The 23,547-nt window shown below is 47.4% G+C and overlaps 1 protein-coding gene across 2 annotated transcripts in view; it reads left to right on the plus strand.

Annotated features, from left to right (window-relative positions):
* LOC147108369 (interleukin-27 subunit beta-like) overlaps positions 1-23,547 on the plus strand; it is a 204,690-nt gene that overhangs the window by 125,696 nt on the left and 55,447 nt on the right. For both annotated transcript variants that reach the window (XM_086004971.1, XM_086004970.1), the window contains 2 exons: positions 6,007-6,176; positions 9,407-9,570. In XM_086004971.1, coding sequence (XP_085861097.1) covers positions 6,007-6,176; positions 9,407-9,570 — 334 coding nt within the window. The remainder of the gene's footprint in view (positions 1-6,006; positions 6,177-9,406; positions 9,571-23,547) is intronic.

The following is a 23,547-nucleotide window of genomic DNA, read 5'->3' on the forward strand; positions in this document are numbered from 1 at the left end:
AGCCCGGGGAATCGGTGGAGGCCTTCCTACGGGCACTGCGGGTACTCGGACGCGGCTGCGACTGCAAGGAAGTATCAGCCGCGGCACATGCGGAGGGACTGATACGAGACGCTTTCGTTGCGGGTCTAAGGTCCGACTACTCCCGGCAGAGGCTGCTGGAGAAGGGTGAAATAGACCTGACAAAGGCAGTGTCCCTCGCGCTCTCGCTCGACGCGGCCCACAGAAATATGGACACTTTCTCCCCTAATTGCCCCGCGCCGTGGACGCCGCAATCTTGGGCAATGGGACCGCCACCTCCGACTGCTGCAGCGATGTCCAAGGCACAAAAATGCTATTTTTGTGGCCAAGCTAAACACCCTAGAGCACGCTGCCCCGCGAAGAATGCTGCCTGCTCCGGCTGCGGGAAGAAAGGTCACTACGTTAGCGCCTGCAAAGAGAAGACCGCTAACGCCAGCAGCGCCGCGTGCGAACCGTGGGCGCAGCCTTCTTGTCCGCCATCTTGGGCTCCACCAGCCGCGTGGGGATCGGGACCGCGGGCGCCGCCATTTTGTCCGCCATCTTGGACGCCTCCGACTTCGGTTACGGGGGACCCGGACTCCACCACCGCCTCATCGGACGACTGCATCGATGCGCTTGAACATACGCTGGCTTCCGTGACGCTGGATCAATCTCTCCCGCATCAACTGTCCAGGTCCATGATGGACATTACGGTAAACGGCCGAGCCACTACCTGCCTTTTTGACAGCGGGAGCACGGAGAGTTTTATACACCCCGACACGGTGCGCAGTTACTCTCTCCCGGTCCTGCCGACGCGTCATCGCATCTCTATGGCTTCCAAAGCCCAGTCAGCGGACGTCGGTGGCTACTGTATGGTGACTCTTTCAGTGCGGGGTACTGAATACAAAAATTTTAAACTTCTGGTCCTGCCCCATCTCTGCGCTGCCGTCCTACTGGGGTTGGATTTTCAGTGCCACCTTAAGAGTGTCACTTTAGCGTACGGTGGACGCCTCCCCCCTCTCACAGTCTGCAGCCAGCAGTTTTTAAATCGCCCGCCGCGCGCCATTTGCAGCCTCTCCACCCTTAAAGTCTTCCCCCCCTCCTTGATCGCTAACCTCACCCGTGACTGTAAGCCCATCGCTACCAAAAGTAGGCGTTACAGTGCCGGGGATAGGGGTTTCATTAAATCCGAAGTAGCGAGACTCCTGAAGGAAGGGATTATCGAGAGCAGCAATAGCCCATGGCGAGCACAAGTGGTGGTGGTGAAGGCTGGTGGCAAACAGCGCCTAGTTATTGACTACAGCCAGACGATCAACCGCTACACCCAGCTGGATGCATATCCACTCCCCCGCATATCTGACATGGTCAATCAGATAGCACAATACCGGGTGTTCTCGACGATTGATCTGAAGTCGGCATACCACCAGCTCCCCATCAGGGCTGAGGACCGCCAGTACACAGCTTTTGAAGCTGACGGTCGGCTCTATCACTTTCTCAGAGTTCCCTTCGGCGGCACCAACGGAGTTTCTGTCTTCCAACGGGAGATGGACCGGATGGTTGACCAGAACGCGCTCCAGGCCACTTTCCCATATCTAGACAACGTCACCATCTGCGGCCACGACCAGCAGGACCACGACGTTAACCTAGAGAAATTCCTCCGGACGGCCCAGCGGCTGAATCTCACATACAACAAAGACAAATGTATGTTTCGTACTATGCGCCTTGCTATTCTTGGCTGCGTAGTGGAGAACGGAGTCATCGGCCCAGACCCCGATAGAATGCGCCCCCTTATGGAGCTCCCCCTCCCCCACTGCCAGAAAGCACTGAAGCGATGCCTGGGGTTTTTCTCTTACTATGCTCAGTGGGTGCCCAACTATGCGGATAAAGCCCGACCCCTCATCAAGTCTGCCTCCTTCCCCCTGACAGCAGAGGCCTGTGCAGCCTTCACTCTCATAAAAGGAGACATTGCGAAGGCCACAATGCACGCTGCGGATGAGTCCCTCCCTTTTCAAGTGGAGAGCGACGCATCCGACTTTGCCCTAGCTGCAACCCTTAACCAGGCGGGGAGACCCATGGCCTTTTTCTCAAGGACCCTCCAGGGCCCGGAGATTCGACACTCCTCTGTCGAAAAGGAGGCCCAGGCCATTGTGGAAGCCGTGCGACATTGGCGGCATTACCTGGCCGGAAAACGATTTACCCTGCTCACTGACCAGCGTTCAGTGGCTTTTATGTTTCATAATAAGCAGCGGGGCAAAATCAAGAATGACAAGATCTTAAGGTGGAGAATCAAACTCTCCACCTACAATTACGATATCTTGTACCGGCCCGGGAAACTCAATGAGCCCCCAGATGCCCTATCACGTGGTACGTGCGCCAACGCGCAGGTTGATAGACTACAGACCCTCCACAATGACCTCTGCCACCCGGGGGTCACCAGGTTCTTCCATTTTATCATATCCCGTAACCTGCCCTACTCCATCGAGGAGGTCAGGACCATGACCAGGAACTGCCAGATCTGTGCCGAGTGCAAGCCGCATTTTTATAGGCCAGACAGAGCGAGCCTGATCAAAGCCACGCGCCCCTTCGAGCGGCTGAGCATCGATTTTAAAGGGCCCCTCCCCTCCTCTGACCGCAATGTGTACTTCCTCAATATAATTGATGAGTACTCCCGTTTCCCGTTTGCCATCCCTTGCTCGGACATGACCAGTACCACGGTCATTAAATGTCTGAATGACCTCTTCGCCTTGTTCGGTTTCCCTAGCTATATCCATAGCAACAGGAGCTCATCCTTTATGAGCGACGAACTTCGGCAGTACCTGCTCGCGAGAGGCATTGCTACAAGCAGGACCACCAGCTACAACCCCCGGGGGAACGGCCAGGTGGAAAGGGAGAATGCGACGGTCTGGAAGGCAGTCCGTTTAAACTTAAAATCTAAGGGCCTTCCGACCTCCCGCTGGCAGGAGGTCCTCCCTGCGGCGCTCCATTCCATTCGGTCGCTGCTCTGTACAGCCACCAATGCCACTCCTCACAAGAGAATGTTCTCCTTCCCCAGGAAGTCCACATCGGGGATTTCGCTACCAACATGGCTGACTTCTCCAGGACCCGTCCTACTGCGGAAGCATGTGAGGACCCATAAGGTGGACCCCCTGGTCGAGAGGGTGAGCCTCCTCCACGCCAACCCGCAGTATGCTTACGTGGTGTACCCGGACGGGCAGGAGGACACAGTCTCCATTCGAGACCTCGCACCTGCGGGTGCTCCTGAAACACACTCTTCGCCACCCACCGCTACTCATGCCTACCCCCAGGACACAGTCCCCGCACGAGACCTCGCACCTTCGGGTGCCTCTGAGAGACCACCATCGCTACCTCCCATTACCCGCGCTCCGACCCCTGTAGACGGCATGCAGCAGCCCCAGGGCCTGCCACCGGCTACACCTCCTCTGAACGAGACACCGGGTTCAACATTGGATGCTGCACCATCACCGCCGCTGCTGCGACGCTCAGGACGGCTTACAAGGCCTCCTGATAGACTTCAGTACACAAAATTTTAGTGCGCTTCACCCCGCCGGACTCAATTCTAAGCAAGGGGTGAATGTGGTAAACCACTGTTGTTAGTATTGTTGTTCACTGTTGTTCACTGTTTGTTGTTCACTCTTGCACATTGTTGTACTTGTCTGTGCATGCCTCAGCTGACTCCACCCCTGGCTCCACCCTCATGGCCGGGTATAAAGGTGACTGCTCGGCAGCCCCCTGCCCTTTTGGATACCAGGCAACCACGCGAGGCATGCTCTGTTCTTTGGTAATAAAAGCCTGTTTGTTACTCACTCAACTTCCAGTCTTTTGTAGTAATTGATAGCGTATCACTAAGCTTGTACCAGTCTGTTAGTGATTTCTGTGTTTGTACATACTGTTTGCATGCACGGGGCGCGGTCCCTTTAAGACTGCGGCAAAGCGCGGGTTAACGCGATGAAGTCATGCCGTGGTAGAGAAAAAGCGGGGAATTATAGACCGGTAAGCCTGGCATCGGTAGTGGGGAAAATGCTAGAGTCCATTATAAAAGATGTAATAGCAGAGCACTTGGAAAGCAGTGACAGGATCGGACAAAGTCAACATGGATTTACAAAAGGTAAATCATGCTTGACTAATCTACTGGAATTTTTTGAGGATGTAACTGGTAAAATAGATAAGGGAGAACCAGTGGATGTGGTATATTTGGACTTTCAGAAGGCTTTCGATAAGGTCCCACATAAGAGATTAGCGTGCAAAATTAAGGCACATGGGATTGGGGGCAAGGTATTGACTTGGATAGAGAACTAGTTGGCAGACAGAAAGCAAAGAGTTGGAATAAACGGGTCGTTTTCCGAGTGGCAGGCAGTGACTAGTGGGGTACCGCAAGGATCAGTCCTAGGACCCCAGCTGTTCACAATATATATTAATGATCTGGACGAGGGAATTGGATGTGATATCTCCAAATTTGCAGACGACACAAAACTGGGTGGGAGGGTAGGCTGTGCGGAGGATGTCATGAAACTCCAATACGATTTGGACAGGTTGGGTGATTGGGCAGAAACATGGCAAATGCATTATAATGTGGATAAATGTGAGGTTACCCACTTTGGTGGCAAAAACAGGAAGGCAGATTATTATTTGAATGGCAATAGATTGGGAGAAGGGGAAGTGCAAAGAGACCTGGGTGTTCTTGTGCACCAGTCGCTGAAGGTAAGCATGCAGGTGCAGCAGGCGGTTAAGATGGCAAATGGTATGTTGGCCTTCGTAGCAAGAGGGTTCGAGTACAGGAACAAGGATGTCTTGCTGCAGTTGTACAGGGCCTTGGTGAGACCGCACCTTGAGTATTGTGTGCAGTTTTGGTCGCCTTACCTGAGGAAGGACGTGCTTGCCATGGAAGGAGTGCAGCGAAGATTCACCAGGCTGATACCTGGGATGGCAGGAATGACGTATGAGGAGAGATTGTGTCGATTGGGGTTATACTCACTGGAGTTTAGAAGATTGAGAGGGGATCTCATCGAAACCTATAAAATTCTGTCAGGCCTGGACAGACTAGATGCAGGAAGGATGTTTCTGATGGCCGGGGAGTCCAGAACCAGGGGTCATAGTTTAAGGATAAGGGGTAAGCCATTTAGGACTGAAATGAGGAGGAATTTCTTCACCCAGAGAGTGGTGAACCTGTGGAATTCTCTGCCACAGAGGGCGGTGGAGGCCAGTTCATTAAATATATTCAAGAAAGAGTTGGATATATTTCTTAAGGCTAAAGGGATCAAGGGATATGGGGAGAAGGCAGGGACAGGGTACTGAATTTGGATGATCAGCCATGATCTCATTGAATGGCGGAGCAGGCTCGAAAGGCTGAATGGCCTACTCCTGCTCCTATCTTCTATGTTTCTATGTTAATCACGTGACCGCCCAAGTGCGGGAGAAACGTGATGACGTCATGACGCCATCCACGGGACCACCCTGGCAGTCCTCATGGAGCCTCCGACCAGCAAAGACCTGTTTTCGTGGTTCTCCTGTATCGATCTCGACAAACTGGTTAAACTCATTAGTTCTGCATTAGAACTTGTTTGTTTGATCGCCTGAGTCTTCCTCAGTTCTTAGATAGGAATGTGGCAATTCCTACAAGGGGCTTTATTTGGAGGGTAGGGTAGGCAGCGGTTCTCAACTGCCACTGCGATTCTGAGCATTTCCAGGGCACACCACAGTTTCCATCCATGCTGGGCTTACTGAGCCCAAAATCTGCCACTGGGCCCGAGGACGTTCAGTCCCAATAAAGTCCTGGGATGAGGCCTAAGCCCACGACCTTCTAACCCAGAGGGAGAAGTCCTACCAGCTGAGCCAAGCTGACAGTGCTGGGAAAGACAAACGTATAGTTCAAGTAGTAGTGGAATCCTAACCCACGGCAGCAACAGTAACTCAACGTCTGTTTGCCAAGGCCTTTATAAGAAGTTCCCATTCATTCTCATACAGACAATAACATTTCTGTATTTCTGAAAGATATGGACTGGAATATGTCGAAGGGTGCTCAAGTGAAGGGACACTGCAGGGCAGCTGCACAATCGAGGACATCAAGCTCTTTTCAAAGATTCCCTATACAGTGAAGGTGACGGCAACAAACCCACTGGGATTCAGGTCTACTAATAAACAATTCATCGTGGAGAAGATAAGTAAGTGACACTATTTGTCTGTTCCAGTGTAAATCAAATGTGTGTGTACATCTCGACCTGTGACCTAGGTCTCGACCTATGAGCTATGTTTCGAAATGGGCTGTGTTTATTACTAATGTTGCACAACCTGTTTCACTTACATGAAAATTCCGTTGTTGCTGTTTTAAGAAAGATATTACATGGTTTATTTTAAACAGTAGAGTGTGAGCTTTAAACAATGTAGCTCTGGCACAAAACAGGCGACTAAGCACCCAATATGGCGGGTGGCGCACACATGCTCATTATGCATCAGGAGTGCACCGCCCACCATATTGGAAACCCAGGAGAACTCTCCTGCTCTTCTTTGAATAGTGTCATGCAAATTTTGATGGTCACGTGAGAGATCAGGCGGGGCCTCGGTTTAATGTCGCATCGGAACAACGGCACCTCCGACAGTGCAGCACTCGCTCAGTACGGCACTGGAGTGACAGCCTGGATCATGTGCTCAGATCTGCGGAGGGGAACTTGAACCCACGACCTTCTGACTCAGAGGCAAGAGTGCTACTGTTGAGCCACGGCTGACACACTGAGCTAAATATTGAGTAGCGCCCCTGAAAAATGAGCGCCCTGCACTGGAAATTGAGTGGTTGCACCCCAAGAGGGATGCGGAGTACTACAGGAAGCACCCCGCCTCCCTCTTGGGGCGCTGCAAGTCAATATCGCGGCGCTACGTGCCGCAGTACTGCAGGCCCTCCTCACCTTCTTAAAGGGGAGGGGCCTTGCGCAGCGCGACCCGGGGCCCAGCTGGGCCACCAGGGATCGGAGTGCCAGCAAAAGAGCCCGGCGCTCAAGGGAAGTGCCGGTCTCTTGGAGCGCAGCCGGCACTCCGCGGGGGGGCGGGTCAGGAGGCTGGGGACGGGAGCGCAGGCAGGTGGCCAGCAACAAAAATGACCACCCAGCACCTCGCCTTTAAATAGCACCGCCCCGGCCGCAGGTAGGTCCCCCTGATCCCGTCGGACATAGTGTCTGGCGGTAAGTCAGGGGGCGCTCCTGAAGATCGCGGCCGGGGCGCGAGCAGGGCGCTGCGCATGGTAATGACATAATCGCTGGCGGCGCAGCGCCATGGGGCGCTACCGGTTAGCACTGCCGTTAACCTCCCGCTGTATTTTGCGGGAGGCGTGGGTGGTGCCGTGCCCGGGCGCTAGTTGCTTTGTGCCCCGTTAGTGCCTTCTTAGGGCACTAACGGGAGGAGCAAAGCAACCCGATTTTTCCCCCTATATTGGTAACTGCTTGTGCTCATCAAAGTCAGGGATAGTAGCACTGGAGAATGGACGGCTTTCGCATTTTAGATGATGCTGAGCACATTTATACCACTACCAGTTACAGAGTAAACCTGCTTCTACTCTCTCCTCTAAAAAGCAATCCCTTTGCACCAGTGTGACATTGTCCTCCAAAGCCATCCTGATTTGCTGTTCCTTCATCATCGAGCTCTTCTAATGGGCTCATAACTCATCCCATTCACAGCATACACATTGTATACAGTGCTGGGCGTGCCACTGCGTCAGGCTAGTGGCCTTTATACTTGAAGAAAGTATACGTTACGTGTTCATGCGTGCGTTAGCTGTTGAACCACTTACCTTCTCTATGATGCAATCTCTGCCCCAGTCAGGAACCAGTCCAGCTCCCTCTTGAAGGCTACAGAGAGTCGGCACCCACCACACCAGCCAGCAATGTATTCCAGAGGCTCACTGGTCTCTGGCCAAAGAGAACCGTCCAACATCCAGTCTATTCCTACTCTTGTGTACTTTAAATGCAAGTCCCCTTGTCCTCCCTAATCGTCAAACTGAAATAATCTATCACTGGGCAGGCAACCCAACCCGTGCATTATTTTATGTACCTTTATCAGGTCTCCTCTAAGTCTACACTGCGCTGCAGTAAATAGACCCAGCTCTTTAAGCCCGTCTGAGACACTACCTACAGAATTCCAAGACATGAATTAATTGTTATTTGTAGCCCAATGTGCCGAACCAATAAAATTAGCTGCTGACCAAATGTTGCAAGGTCACCAGAACAGTGAAAGCCAATCATAGTACTGTATCTACATTTAATTTGGCCCAGAAATTCGGGTCACCACAGGTGAGTACGCGCTGGGTACTCACCTGTAGGCCCTACGAAAGTGCCGGTTTCGTGCATGCACTGCGCATGCGCGGGAAACCGGATCTTCCGTTCCCTTAAAGGAAGGGTTTCATGGTGGAACGCGTGCGCCGGAGAGGCAGCGCGTGCGCCTGAAACTTACCTTTTTTTTGCAGGTTTCTTCGGGAGGGTAAGTCTCCAGCAGTTACACTTTTAAAAAGCAGGCGCAAGGCCTGCTTTTAACAAGGTAAGTGGCGAATTAATTAAAATTAAAACTTTTTTCCACAGCTTTATTATTTTAAAATACTTTAAAGAAAGATAAGTTTATTTTTAGCCCCGTTAGAAAATGTAATTAATTTTTTTTTAAATTTAAATTATTGTTTAAAATAGTTATTTTATGTAATTTATAGTTATTTTAAAAATGTGATTTAAAAAAAAAATGTATTTGAAGTTTTAGTTATGTTTTGGGGCTTATAGTATTTATAGTTTTGACAGCTCTTCCTGTCAATTTTATGAATGGGCATTTCCCTGCTACCATTGGCTCTCCATGGCCCACGTGCTCCCAGGGGACGCTTCAAACTAACTGCGCCCCTGGGATGTGCAAGCACTGCGCACCGGCAGTTGGAGGAGACCTAGGATCGGAATCCCACGCGGGCCCACAACACAACGGCCGGCGCGCTAGGCAAGTGCAGGTCGGAGGCTTGCACCCGTGGGAAACCTCCGACCCGAATTTATGGGCCAATATTGTTACACACTAAATCAAAGCACATGGTTTTTGATAGGAATTCCCCCAGCAGAGCAGTCAATAACCAGGGGCATTGATCTAAAATAATTGGTCAAAGGATTAGAGGGGAGTTGAGGAGAACTTTTTTCACCCAGAGGGTGGTGGGGGTCTGGAACTCACTGCCTGAAAGGGTGGTAGATGCAGAAACCCTCATCACATTTAAAATGTACTTGGATATGCACTTGAAGTGCTGTAACTTATCGGGCTACGGACCAAGGGCTGGAAATTGGGATTAGGCTGGATAGCTCTTTTTCGGCCGGCACGGACACGATGGGCTGAATGTGCCGTAAATTTCTATGATTCTATGAATTCTTAACGTGTCTTTCACCTCTAGTCAAGCCAGATCCACCTACAGATGTCAGGGTTTCTCCAATTCCCAACCAACCAAAGAAGTTACTGTTACAGTGGAAACCACCTGCCACGTGGCCCGATCCTGAGTTATTTTTGTTGAAGTACACAATAAAGTACTGGCAAGAGAGATCCAGCAGACCCAGAATGGTAAGGGCAACTTTTCCTGTCATTGTTAGACGGCTAAATAAATAGAGTTGTCAGGATAATACCAGAACTGAGAGGTTATAACTCTCAGGAAAAGCTGAACAGGCTGGGGCTCTTTTCTCTAGAAAAGAGAAGGCTAAGGGGTAACCTAACAGCAATGTTTAGGATTATGAACAGGTTTGATAGATTAGACGTAGAGAAGATGTTTCCACTTACGGGGAGTTCCAAACTAGGGGGCATAAATATAAGATAGTCAATAATAAATCCAATTCAGGAGAAACATCTTTACTCAGAGAATGGTTTGAATATGGAACTACAAGAAATGGTTGAGGTGAATAGCATAGAAGCAGTTAAGGGGAAGCTAGATAAGTACATGATGGAGAAAGGAATAGAGGGTTATGCTGATAGTGTGAGATGAAGGAAAGTGGGAGGAGGCTCGAGTGGAGCATAAACACCGGCATTGGATTGCTTGGGCTGAATGGCCTGTTTCTGTGCTGTAAATTCTATGTATGTAAAATTTTCACCTTCACTGCCTGGGCAGTAATCTGGCGGAGCACACTGCTTGCCCATTAGACAACCCGGCTGATCTACATTCCATTGATTTCTATGGGATGAAGATCCAGCAGGTTCTACAAGGAACGGGCAATGTCCTCCACCAGATTATTGCCTCGGCGGAGAAGTTGAAAATTTATCCCACTGTTTTGCAATGTCTAAATCTGTTCTCTGCCTCATTATTCTCCTCTTCATTTATCCTCACTTTACAATCTGTTCTTTGCCTATCCAGGAGCAGTCAATAGGGTCATCGACAGCTTTGCTCACCTTTCAGGATCAGTGGCGTAGGAATTCCACTGGCCACTGCTGGAGTTATGTTGTAAATTTAAATTGTTTATGTTCTTGTTAGAAATATTAGATAAAGTCTCCAGGAATTAACGTATGATGTTGCTACCAAAGAACTTTTATCGTAGTTAAGAAAGAATGGTTTGAGGAAAAAGTCACTTGGCCCATAGAGCCTGCTCCAGACCATGGGTGATCTAGCTATCATGGATTCTATCCCCTTCCTTTCATCTCCTCTGCACATTGACCAAGAACGAGTCCCCCTCACAGGATAAGGCAGAGAGTAGCCTTTCATGTATTCAGGAAAGTAAACATTACCATGGGTCATGTTGGTACAGATAAGCCCTCTGTGCAAAAGGGAATGTTGGCAATATACAAAGACAGTAGTGCTTCTCTCACCCATGGAAAAGATGTATTCCCCTCATTCTCGGATGGAAGGAGTGTAACACAATGGATCTCATGGCCATTCTCATATTGCAACCTGAATTATGTTTTTTTCCGTCACATGTTCATCAGAATTAGGAAGAAAGCTTTCCAAGCAATTTTCCAAAGGTCATTGTACTCCTCAGGCTCCTGTCTCGTGACCTCCATCAGCCAAAAGGTAGAGTCACACAAGTGGCTGGGTGTATGAGCTTTCACCAAGATATAGACCAGAGGTGTAAGTAACTCAAAGATTATGGAACTAAGTAACTAAACTGTACGAAAAGTATCTATCCAATTCAAGCAAATGCATTTCTCTACTGAGTTCTCAACAGAACTCATCAAATTCTAGCAGAAAAACTAGAATCACAGAACGGTTGCAGCACAGAAGGAGGCCATTCGGCCCCTCACACCTGTGCTGGCTCTCTGCAAGAGCACCAGCTGGTCCCACTCCCCCGCCCTTTCCCCGTAGCCCTGCAATTTTTTTTCCCTCAGGTACTTATACAATTCTCTTTTGAAAACCGCGATTGAGTCTGCCTCCACCATGCTTTCAGGCAGTGCATTCCAGATCATAACCACTTGTAAAAAGGTTTTTCCTCATGTCACCTTTGGACCTTCTGCCAATCACCTTAAATCTGTGTCCTCTGGTTCTCGACCCTTTCAATGGGAACAGTTTCTCTCTAGACTCCTCATGATTTTGAACAACTCCATCAAATCTCCTCTCAATCTTCCCTGCTCTAAGGAGAGCAACCCCAGTTTCTCCAGTCTAGCCATGTAACTGAAGTACCTCATCTCTGGTACCATTCTTGTAAATCTTTTCTGCACCCTCTGTAAGACCTTCACATCCTTCCTAAAGTGTGGTGCCCAGAATTGAACACAATACTCCAGTTGTGGCCGATAGTATAGTAATTACTAAAACAAAAAGAGAAAATGCTGTAAATACTCAGCAGGTTAGGCAGCATCTGTGGAGAAAGAGAATTAACGTTTCAGGTTGAAGACCTTTCGACACATTTGTTTTTGTTTAAGATTTCCAGCATCCACAGTATTTTGCTTTTGGGCATCACTAAATCTATATTTAAGGACTTGGCCTTGGAGCTAGAAATCTGATCTTTTTAGATTGATTCCTCTTAGATATGGATTACAGTTTGATCAGAATTCATAGATTGACCTGTGCTAGTGAGGCTGTGGTGTGTTCTGTGAATGCTCTCAATTATCCATTACCTTTATTCTCAGTTGCCCATTACCATTACTCTCAGCTGTCTATTACCTTATTTCTCAGTTGGCTATTACCCCTTTTCTCATTTGTCTATTACCCTATTTCTCAGTTGTCTATTACCCTATTTCTCAGTTGTCTATTACTATATTTCTCAGTTGTCTATTACACTATTTCTCAGTTGTCTATTACTCTATTTCTCAGTTGACTAGTACCCTAAGTCTCAGTTGCTAATTACCCTATTTCTCAGTTGCCTATTACACCATATCTCAGTTGTCTATTACCCTATTTCTCAGTTGTCTATTACCTTATTTCTCAGTTGTCTACTACCCTATTTCTCAGTTGCCCATTACCTTTATTCTCAGTTGTCTATTACCCTATTTCTCAGTTGTCTATTACCCTTTTTCTCAGTTGTCTATTACCCCTTTCTCAGTTGTCTATTACCCCATTTCTCAGTTGTCTATTACCCCATTTCTCAGTTGTCTATTACCCCATTTCTCAGTTGTCTATTACCCCATTTCTCAGTTGTCTATTACCCCATTTCTCAGGTGTCTCTTACCCTATTTCTCAGTTGTTTATTACCCTATTTCTCAGTTGTCTTTTACTCTATTTTCTCAGTTGTCTATTGCCCTATTTCTCAGTTGTCTTTTACTCTATTTTCTCAGTTGACAAGTACCCTAAGTCTCAGTTGTCTATTACCCTATTTCTCAGTTGTCTATTACACCACACCTCAGTTGTCTATTACCCTATTTCTCAGTTGTCTATTACCTTATTTCTCAGTTGTCTACTACCCTATTTGTCAGTTGCCCATTACCTTTATTCTCAGTTGTCTACTACCCTATTTCACAGTTGTCTATTACCCTATTTCTCAGTAGTCTATTACTCTATTTCTCAGTTGTCTATTACCTTATTTCTCAGTTGTCTATTTCCCTAATTCTCAGTTGTCTATTACCTTTACTCTCAATTTTCTATTACCCTATTTCTCAGTTGCCTCTTACCCTATTTCTCAGTTGTCTATTACCCTAGTTCTCAGTTGTCTATTGCCCTATTTCTCAGTTGTCTATTACCCTATTTCTCAGTTGCCTATGACCCTATTCCTCAGTTGTCTATTACCTATTTCTCAGTTGTCTATTACTCTATTTCTCAGTTGTGTATTACCTTTTTGCTCAGTTGTCTATTACCCTACTGCTCAGTTGTCTATTACCCTAGTTCTCAGTTGTCTATTACGCTATTTCTCAGTTGCCTATGACCCTATTTCTCAGTTGCCTATGACCCTATTTCTCAGTTGTCTATTACCTTTATTCTCAATTGTCTATTACCTTATTTCTCAGTTGTCCATTACCATTATTCTCAGTTGTCTATTACCCTAGTTCTCAGTTGTCTATTACCCTATTTCTCAGTTGTATATTACCCTATTACTCAGTTGCCTATGACCTATTTCTCAGTTGTCTATTACATATTGCTCAGTTGTCTATTACCCTATATCTCAGTTGTCTATTACCCTATTTCTCAGTTGTCTATTACCTTATTTCTCAGTTGTCCATTACCTTTATTCTCAGTTGTCTATTACCCTATTTCTCAGTTGTCTATTACCCTATTTCTCAGTTGTCTATTACCTATTTCTCAGTTGTCTATTACCCTTGATATAGAATTAATTGGTGCCTGAGCGGACTAAGTGATATACAAAGTCGACGTGTACCCAACTTAACTCTCTGCTTTAAATAAACCGGACACGGACACCAATCAAAGGAGAACAGTATTTATTATACTACAGAGCTCTGGGAGAAGCGCTAACACTTTATGGATGTGATCGCCAAACTTCTCAATTTTGCAATAGCAGCCGTGCTCCTTTTATACCATTTAAAAACAGGAAAGATACCATATTACATTTGACCAATCGGGCACTTTAGCATTCTTTAACTTTGGCCAATCCGATAGCTTAGCAACCCTTAATCACATTCTATCAAAAACAAGTTGATCATATTATTATACCGTTCGCAAACAACTTAATTATATTACTGTTCTGTCCAAGTGACATCACACGTTTGGTGTAAGCAGATCAAGTCAGCTGCCTGTTGTGCCAGTGTCTGCAAAATGTTAATGAATGTCCAGAATTTCAGCAGGCACTACCGTGCCATTTTAAAATTTCCTCCAACAGCCCTTCTTTTGGTCCTGGAGCACGATCCTCTTGCTCCCAGATGACCATTGTTCTTCGTTTCTTCACAGGGTTGGTTTACAACCACTGACTCGTCTCGTGCTTCTTCTTCACCCATATTTCTGGGCAGGAGGTCAGTGTATTCTTTGACAGAAGCTACTGGCAGCACAGCTTTCACAGCAGTTTGACAGCACATTTTAATGATACTCAAAGCACAGCACAGCAGTATACATATCACAACCATGATCAATATCATTTGCACTAGCCACGCACCCCAGCCTGATCCTCCCAGTGACCAATCAAACTATCTGCCTCCAATATTGCGATAGCAAAATACTGCAGATGTTGGAAATCCGAAATAACAACAGAAAATGCTGGAAAAACTCAGCAGGTCAGGCAACATCCGTGGAGAGAAATTTGAGTTGACGTTTCGGGTTGGACCCTTCTTCAAAACTGGAAAGAAAAGAAACTAGATCGGAGGCAGGGCTGCGATCGGACAAAAGAATAAAAGAAACAAAAGAAGTAAAAGAGATTAGAAGCTAGACGAGATAGTAATCGGCTGGGATTAGGTGTAAAGTGTACTGGCAGGGCAAAAGATAGCTGCCAGGTGTGAGAGAGAAACAAAAGGAAAGGGGGGGGGAAAGGAGTGGAACAATTACAAGAGAAAATGAAATGGGGGCCGAGCTTATGATCTGAAATTGTTGAACTCGATATTGAGTCCGGAAGGCTGCAGACTGCCTAATCGGAAGATGAGGTGCTGTTCCTCGAGTTTACGTTGAGCTTCCGTGGAACAATACAAGAGGCCAAGGACGGTGAGGTCTGAGTGGGAATGGAGCGGTGAATTAAAATGACAGGCGACCGGAAGCTCGGGGTCACCCTTACGGACTGAACGGAGGTGTTCCGCAAAGCGGTCACCCAATCTGCGTTTGGTCTCCCCAATGTAGAGGAGACCGCATCGTGAGCAGCGAATACAGTATACTAGATTGCGAGAAGTACAAGTAAATCGCTGTTTCACCTGGAAGGGGTGTTTGGGGCCCTGGACAGTGGGAAGGGGGGAGGTATAGGGGCAGGTGTTACATCTCCTCCGCTTGCACGGGAAGGTGCCAGGCGAAGAGGAAGGGCTGTTTGGGGTGATAGAGGAGTGGACTAGGGTGTCTCGGAGGGAGCGGTCCCTGCGGAATGCTGAAAGGGGAGGGGAGGGGAAGATACGTTTGGTGGTGGGATCACTTTGGAGGTAGCGGAAATGCCGGAGGATGATCCGTTGAATGTGGAGGCTGGTGGGGTGAAAGGTGAGGACAAGGGGAACCCTATCGTGGTTTCGGGAGGGAGGGGCAGGGGTGAGGGCAGAAGTGCGGGAGATAGAACTGACACGGTCGAGGGCAGTGTCAACCACAGTAGAGGGGAATCCTCGGTTGCGGAAAAAGGAAGACATGTCTGAAGCACTGGTGTGGAAGGTGGCGTCGTCGGAGCAGATACGGCGGAGGCGGAGAAACTGGAAGGATGGAATAGAGTCCTTACAGGAAGCGGGGTGGGAGGAAGTGTAGTCCAGGTAGCTGTGGGAGTCAGTGGGCTTGTAGTAAATATTGGTCGATAACCTATCCCCAGAGATGGAGACGGAGAAGTCGAGGAAGGGAAGGGAAGAGTCCGAGATGGACCATGTGAAGGTGAGGGAAGGGTGGAAATTGGAGGCAAAGTGAATGAAATTGTCAAGTTCGGGGCGAGAGCAGGAAACGCCCCGAACTTGACAATTTCATTCACTTTGCCTCCAATTTCCACCCTTCCCTCACCTTCACATGGTCCATCTCGGACTCTTCCCTTCCCTTCCTCGACTTCTCCGTCTCCATCTCTGGGGATAGGTTATCGACCAATATTTACTACAAGCCCACTGACTCCCACAGCTACCTGGACTACACTTCCTCCCACCCCGCTTCCTGTAAGGACTCTATTCCATTCTCCCAGTTTCTCCGCCTCCGCCGTATCTGCTCCGACGACGCCACCTTCCACACCAGTGCTTCAGAAATGTCTTCCTTTTTCCGCAACCGAGGATTCCCCTCTACTGTGGTTGACACTGCCCTCGACCGTGTCAGTTCTATCTCCCGCACTTCTGCCCTCACCCCTGCCCCTCCCTCCCGAAACCACGATAGGGTTCCCCTTGTCCTCACCTTTCACCCCACCAGCCTCCACATTCAACGGATCATCCTCCGGCATTTCCGCTACCTCCAAAGTGATCCCACCACCAAACGTATCTTCCCCTCCCCTCCCCTTTCAGCATTCCGCAGGGACCGCTCCCTCCGAGACACCCTAGTCCACTCCTCTATCACCCCAAACAGCCCTTCCTCTTCGCCTGGCACCTTCCCGTGCAAGCGGAGGAGATGTAACACCTGCCCCTATACCTCCCCCCTTCCCACTGTCCAGGGCCCCAAACACCCCTTCCAGGTGAAACAGCGATTTACTTGTACTTCTTGCAATCTAGTATACTGTATTCGCTGCTCACGATGCGGTCTCCTCTACATTGGGGAGACCAAACGCAGATTGGGTGACCGCTTTGCGGAACACCTCCATTCAGTCCGTAAGGGTGACCCCGAGCTTCCGGTCGCCTGTCATTTTAATTCACCGCTCCATTCCCACTCGGACCTCACCGTCCTTGGCCTCTTGTATTGTCCCACGGAAGCTCAACGTAAACTCAAGGAACAGCACCTCATCTTCCGATTAGGCATTCTGCAGCCTTCCGGACTCAATATCGAGTTCAACAATTTCAGATCATAAGCTCGGCCCCCATTTCATTTTCTCTTGTAATTGTTCCACTCCTTTCCCCCCCCCCCACTTTCCTTTTGTTTCTCTCTCACACCTGGCAGCTATCTTTTGCCCTGCCAGTACACTTTACACCTAATCCCAGCCGATTACTATCTCGTCTAGCTTCTAATCTCTTTTACTTCTTTTGTTTCTTTTATTCTTTTGTCCGATCGCAGCCCTGCCTCCGATCTAGTTTCTTTTCTTTCCAGTTTTGAAGAAGGGTCCAACCCGAAACGTCAACTCAAATTTCTCTCCACGGATGTTGCCTGACCTGCTGAGTTTTTCCAGCATTTTCTGTTGTTGCCTCCAATATTGGATTGATGGAGCAAAGCTACTTGTTGTTGAATATGGTCCGCTAGGTTGGTAATATTTTCAGAACTGTCTGGGATGTATGTACAGCATTCTGCTCCGATCATGGCACGTGTACCTCCCTGTGCAGCTAATAGGTAATCTAGTGCCATTCTATTTTGTAGGGTGACAGTTCTTAGGGCTACCATTTTGGCACTCATCTCTCTCAGGGATTCAGCCGTGTCATTGGCTACTCCCTCAATTATGGTTGCCAATAACCATATTTCTTGAGAAGTAAACATTATTCCAGCCGTGGGGAACATAGCTCCTAGTACCACCTGCCAGGTGGACGACTATGCTTGTGGTGGTCTTTCAATTCCTTTATGTGGTGTATATATGGTACTACATACCCCAAATAGCATGATCCTGCCCAATTCTCTGGTAGCCAGGGGTATGCTCTATGACCGCATATGAAGTATGTCCCATTATAGGCTGTCATTATCTGTCCTGGTTGTTCGGGGTTTATGTTGGCGCGGAAGACGGTAAAACCCATCTGGTTGTCAGTATTTGTTCGCCTGGTCCCATTCCATGGTTTATTATTGGTCAAATTCATCAAATTGGTGGTATTGAACCACCAGCTTTCCATGGAATTTCCTGCATTATATGTGGTAAAATTTTGTATACAATGACCTTTCCCCACATCAATTCTGATCCCTTCAGTCTGTTCTGTGCCGCGCTCCCAACATATTTCCCCGATCGGCTGGCCCTTTCCTGACGTATTGGTAAGAACTAAAAAGGGGGGTTCTTTCGTATAATTATATGTTGGTTTATACCATTCTTTAAAATTTTCTAACGAATATCCTCCCCCCCCGGAACTCACTCCTTAGGCTAGTCCATTTCTGTTCCCAGGTTTTTCCGAAGGTGGATAAAGTGGTATTTTTCTGTTTCGTATGATTTCTATTAATTATCCATTCTGCCATATCTGTGAGGTTCAAGGGTATTGGTCGCAAGGGTATCCCTCCTTTCGCATGAGTGGGAGTATGGCTACATACCCAACAGGCATCTATCCCACTCCGTTTGGCATACTTATATGACATATATAAAAACGTATTAACATGCAATCCCCGTTTTCTACGCGGTTCTGTCGCCGCATCTCCCGTGAGAATACGTATCAACGCAACTATACACAGTAACTTATACATGTTTTTGATGCAATATTCTTCTTCCAGTTATTGCCGAAGGGGTCTCCCTCCTTTTTTTCCTGTGGAACAGATTCAGAACAGTGGGGGTAATTATTCACGTTCATGTCCTTTATATAACTTCAACTGAGTCCAATGTTTCCATATGCCCTTTCCCCTTATGTCCAGACAGGCACAGGTATCTCCACTAATTATAATTTCATACGGCCCATTCCATTTCGGTGCAAACCCTGGTTTTCCTGGTAGGACCTTTAGCATCACCCTACTCCCTGCGGAAGGGACCTGGGGTACTATGGTGGGATCATCATCCTGTTTTTCCTGATTATCTCTCACGTTTTTTCGCATTCCCTTAAGTTGGGAACTTAATTCCCTTACAAATCGTTTTAATTTATCCTTTAATGGGCCGACATCGGCTCCACCTGTTATGATGCCTTCTGGTAATTGCATCGCTCGTCCTGTCATTAGTTCATAAGGGATTAATCTTGTAGTTCTGTTTGCTGTAGCACGCAACTTCATCAGAATGATGGGCAGGACTTCTGTCCATGTTTTTCCCGATGTTTCCATGGCCTTTGCTAGGCTATTTTTAAGCGTTCTGTTCATCCTCTCTACCATCCCCGAGCTCTGGGGCTGGTAGGGTATGTGGAATTTTTGTTTAATTCCCATTAACTGACATGTTAATTTCATTATACTTCCAGTAAAGTGTGTTCCTTGGTCCGAATCTATTTGCACTGGCACTCCCCACCGAGGGATTACTTCTTCAGCTAATATTCTGGCTACCGTCAGGGCAGTGCAGTTTCTAGTAGGGTATGCCTCCACCCATCGGGTAAACTGATCAATTATTACTAAACAATAGGTTTTCCCGCGAGAATTTGGAAGGGGTCCCGTGAAGTCAATCTGCAATTGCTCCCACAGTCCCTTTGGCCTTGGTTGGTGTCCCATCTTAATTTTGATGGGTCTTCCCGGGTTATGTTGGGCACAAGTGAGGCACCTTTGGCAATACCTCGCTATGTCTCGTCCCATTCCCTTCCACCACCATTCCTTACTAATAATCCCCGTCATGGCTTCCTTGCCCGAGTGGGCAAGCCCATGGTTGATCTCCAACAGCGTCTGTTGTATACATTCTGGGGCGACAACCTTACCTTCCTTTCTCCATACTTTATCCGTTCCTTTGATGGCACCCTGTGCTTCCCACTTACTCTTTTCCTGATCCGTGGAGTCCTCGTGTAACTCTGCTAAGCTCACCTCATCTTCCTCTTTATATAAGGCGGCTATGGGTGCTTCTATCATTGTTTGTTCTAAAGCGTCTTGCGCTGCCTGATCTGCTGCTTGGTTTCCCCGGTGGTGTGGCCATTCTGGACTACTCTGATCTGGTTCTTTCTGGTGTGCCTTAATTGTAATTATTGCTACCTGCTTTGGTTTTTCACTTGCCTCCAGGAGTCTTTTAATTCTCTCCTGGTGTTTGATGGGATTACCTCCTGTGGTTATAAACCCTCTTCTACCCCAAGATGTCATGTAGTCATGTACTACCCCAAAGGCATACCTACGGTCTATGTAGATATTTACTACCTTTCCTTCAGACCTCTCTAAAGCTCTTGTGAGGGCTTCTAACTCAGCCACTTGGGCTGATAGTCCTCCGTCTATCCTTCCTGATTCTAGGGTTTCCAGTTGTTGGTTAACTACTGCCCAACCTGTCCGGGGTAGACCTTCGACATATTTTCTTGACCCGTCGACATACAACTCCTCGTCGACTTGTTCCAGAGGAGTGTCCTTAATTTTGTCTTCCTCTAGATTCATATCTACATCTCCACAATTATGGGGTTCTCCTTCCCCTAATATTCCTTCAGCTGGATTTTCGCCAATGTCTCTAACAATGGTTAGAGCTTGTGTAGGTGGGAGGAGGACTGCCTCCCATTTTGTTCTTCGTAAATTTGATACAGACCTTAGTTTTCCTGTGTTAAGCATTTCCACCAAGGTATGCTTGGTGTGTAAGATGATGTTTCCTGTCATTACTATAGGTTCACTGATTTTCACCGCCCAGGCTGCGCAGTCCAAAGCGGCTATACATCTAGATAAACCTGCAACCACGGGTCCTTCCGCGGTTGAGTAATATGCTATGGGTCTGCGTTTATCCCCATGTGTCTGGGTTACTACTGCCGAATAAAATCCTCCCTCATTATTACAATGGATGTGAAAGTCCTTGCACATATCCGGGAGTCCCAATCCTGGGGCTGAGATTGAAGCTGCCTTTAACTGATCATAAGCTTCTTCTTGTTCTGATCCCCATTCTATGGATTCAAGAGCGGGTTTTCCTCCCTTGACTAATCTCTGTATGGGTTCTGCCAATTTAGCAAACCCTGGGATAAAATTTCTACTGTAATTAAATAATCCCAAGACCTTTCTAACTCCTCTTACTGTTACGGGCCTTGGCATTTTCTGCACCGCATCTTTTCGGTCTATGGGCATTTCCTTGAGTCCTTGGGAGATCAAGTGACCCAAGTATAGGACCTGAGGTTGTCCTATTTGTGCCTTCTTGGGGCTTATTTTTAAGCTGGCTGATTCTAAACCTTCTAATATTAGGGTAAGGGCCTCTTTGTGTGATTCTTCCGTGTCCGAAGCAATTAATATGTCATCTACATATTGTAATACTGTGCTTGACTCTGGGATGGGAATTGTTGCCAACATATTACTCATCACCCGGTGAAATATAGCCAGGCTGTTATGAAACCCCTGCGGTAAACGGGTCCAGGTATACTGGCAGCCGTCCACTGTAAAGGCAAATTTTTCCTGTGATTCCTGGTCCAAAGGCAGGGACCAGAATCCATTGGCTATATCCAATACTGTAAATATCTTATGTTCCGGGGACAATCCATTCAAGATTGTAGCCGGACTGGCAACAATCGGGTGTAATTTCGGAGTCACTTTATTTAGAGCCGTGTAATCTATGGTGAGCCTAAAGCTCCCGTCCGGCTTTCCTACCGGCCAGGTAGGTGAGTTAGTGGTGCTTGTTGTTTCTCTCAAGATTCCTTTTTCTACTAAACCCTTTACTATTTCTTTTACAGCCTTTTTAGCTTCTGGTTTTATTGGGTATTGCTTATGTGGGGTATGTTCCGGTCCTGGAGTACTAATTGGTTTTATATTAGCCTTTCCAGTATCTAATTTATTCTGAGCCCATACTCCGGGAACATTTTCACAAATTAGTCCATAAATTCCTCTCTCTGTTTTCCAATCCCTAGTGGTAACAGTGGCTATTCCCACTGTTCCCAGGTTGTTAGCTATTTTTGCTAGTTTTTCTTTTCTGCCGTCCGGTCGGGGCCAGGTTATTTTCCCTTTTCCACAATCTATGAGAGCTTGATACTCTTTCATAATATCATTTCCTAATATAGTTCCCTCATGAGACCTGTGCACATAGAATCTCATGGGCAAGTACATGTTTCCTACGTCTACCAATTGGGTAGTACTTAGAAAGGCTTGGGTTAGGTTTCCGCTCAACCCTCGTAACCATGTTGACTGGTGAGTTGTCGGGAGTGGGAGATCGGTGACAGATACGGAGGCGCCTGTGTCCACTAGCATTTCACATTGTCGGCCCCCTACTAGTGCAGACACGTAAATGCGTCCCTCCTTTTTGGCCTTAATGGGAGCCATAGGACTTCACTTCTGTTCTTTAAACTTTTGCCACTGCTTCCATTCCTCCCAATCTTTGTCGCTCATGGTTTCTCTACTAGGTCCTGGGGTGGGTTTCCCGTGTTTGCTAAAGCATGTGGCTTCAAAGTGGCCTGGTTTGCCACAATAACCACAGGTCTTTTTAACTCCCCCTTTGGATTCTCTGCATTCCTTTGCAAAGTGCCCTGCCTTGCCACAATTATGGCAGGTTCCTCTCTTTGGTTTAGCGCCTTGGTCTGACGTAGATACTGCCCCTATCTTTTCTTGTTTTACGGATTTATTTGCGTCCTGTTGGTTAAGTTGTCTTTCCAGTCTAGTTGCCCATCGAACCACCTCGTCATAGCGTTCGTGTGAAACCAACCCGGTTTTAACGACCGCTTGGTGTCCAGCTGATAGTCCATCTTTGTATGCTTGTACAAAGCCTGGATCATCTCACGTCATGTCTCCTGCTATTCCTGAGCTCTCCTCATAAATAAGGAACAATCTTTCTCCGAATTCAGAAGCCCCCTCTCCCTTATTTTGTTTAGCTGATGTTATTCTACCCCAATTGGTCGGGGAATCTCCAAGGGCTGTTTGTATGGCAGTTTTAAAAGCCTGACGAGCTACTTCTTGTTGTTCATGGGTTGCTGACAAGGGTTGTTGGTTTACCCATCGACCCCCTAAATAGTCCTGATTGGGCTGTGCATTATCTTGGGGTACCAATCTCCATTTATCCGCGGGACAGGCTGCCCGGACTAGTATATGTACGTCCTGGAGATGGAGGTCATGTGCTAGTATCATCTGGTCTAATTTAGTCCAGAACTGGGCATTTCTACTTCTTGGTTTTAGGGGCCCTAAGGCATCAACTATCTGTTGTTTTTCTCCTGGAGTGAAGGTTTTATAATAATGTTTTGTTCTTGGGTTGTTGCCCCCATCTCCCGTAGTTCCTCCCCTTGTTACCGGAGCCATGTCATTAATTTCATCCTCATCACTACTTTCATTATTCGAGGGGGCGGTAGGGGCGGAGGGCCGTAGGCTGCTATATGGCGGGAGCGACATGTTATTCCCTGCCTCCATTTCTTTAAGTGTTTCTCCTTGAGAGACTTGTTTTCTTCCTCTGTCCTCTTACACTTTTTTTTAACTGTATTTACTTGTTCTAGCAGACCATTTAACTGGTGTACTAACATTACTCCTGCCTTCTTAGTCTTATCTTTAGTCTGGAAGTTCCACCAGACTCTTTGGTATTCTAAAGACTGTGTGATATCCCACCCGTCTTTCTGCACACACTTAATAGTAGATTGTCTTTTTGTCATAAAGGTGTGTGACAGGGTCCCTTCTGGTCCCTTCTTAACTTGCTTACCTTTCATAGGATTTCCCTCGGATCCTTTTTGGACCTCTTTATCTTTCTTCCCCATATTTGAGAGAGAAAATATACTCAC

The sequence above is a fragment of the Somniosus microcephalus genome, chromosome 13 (genome assembly GCF_052327205.1).
Source record: "Somniosus microcephalus isolate GS21.2 chromosome 13, FLI_Smic_1.0, whole genome shotgun sequence".
In the NCBI taxonomy this organism is placed as follows: domain Eukaryota; kingdom Metazoa; phylum Chordata; class Chondrichthyes; order Squaliformes; family Somniosidae; genus Somniosus; species Somniosus microcephalus.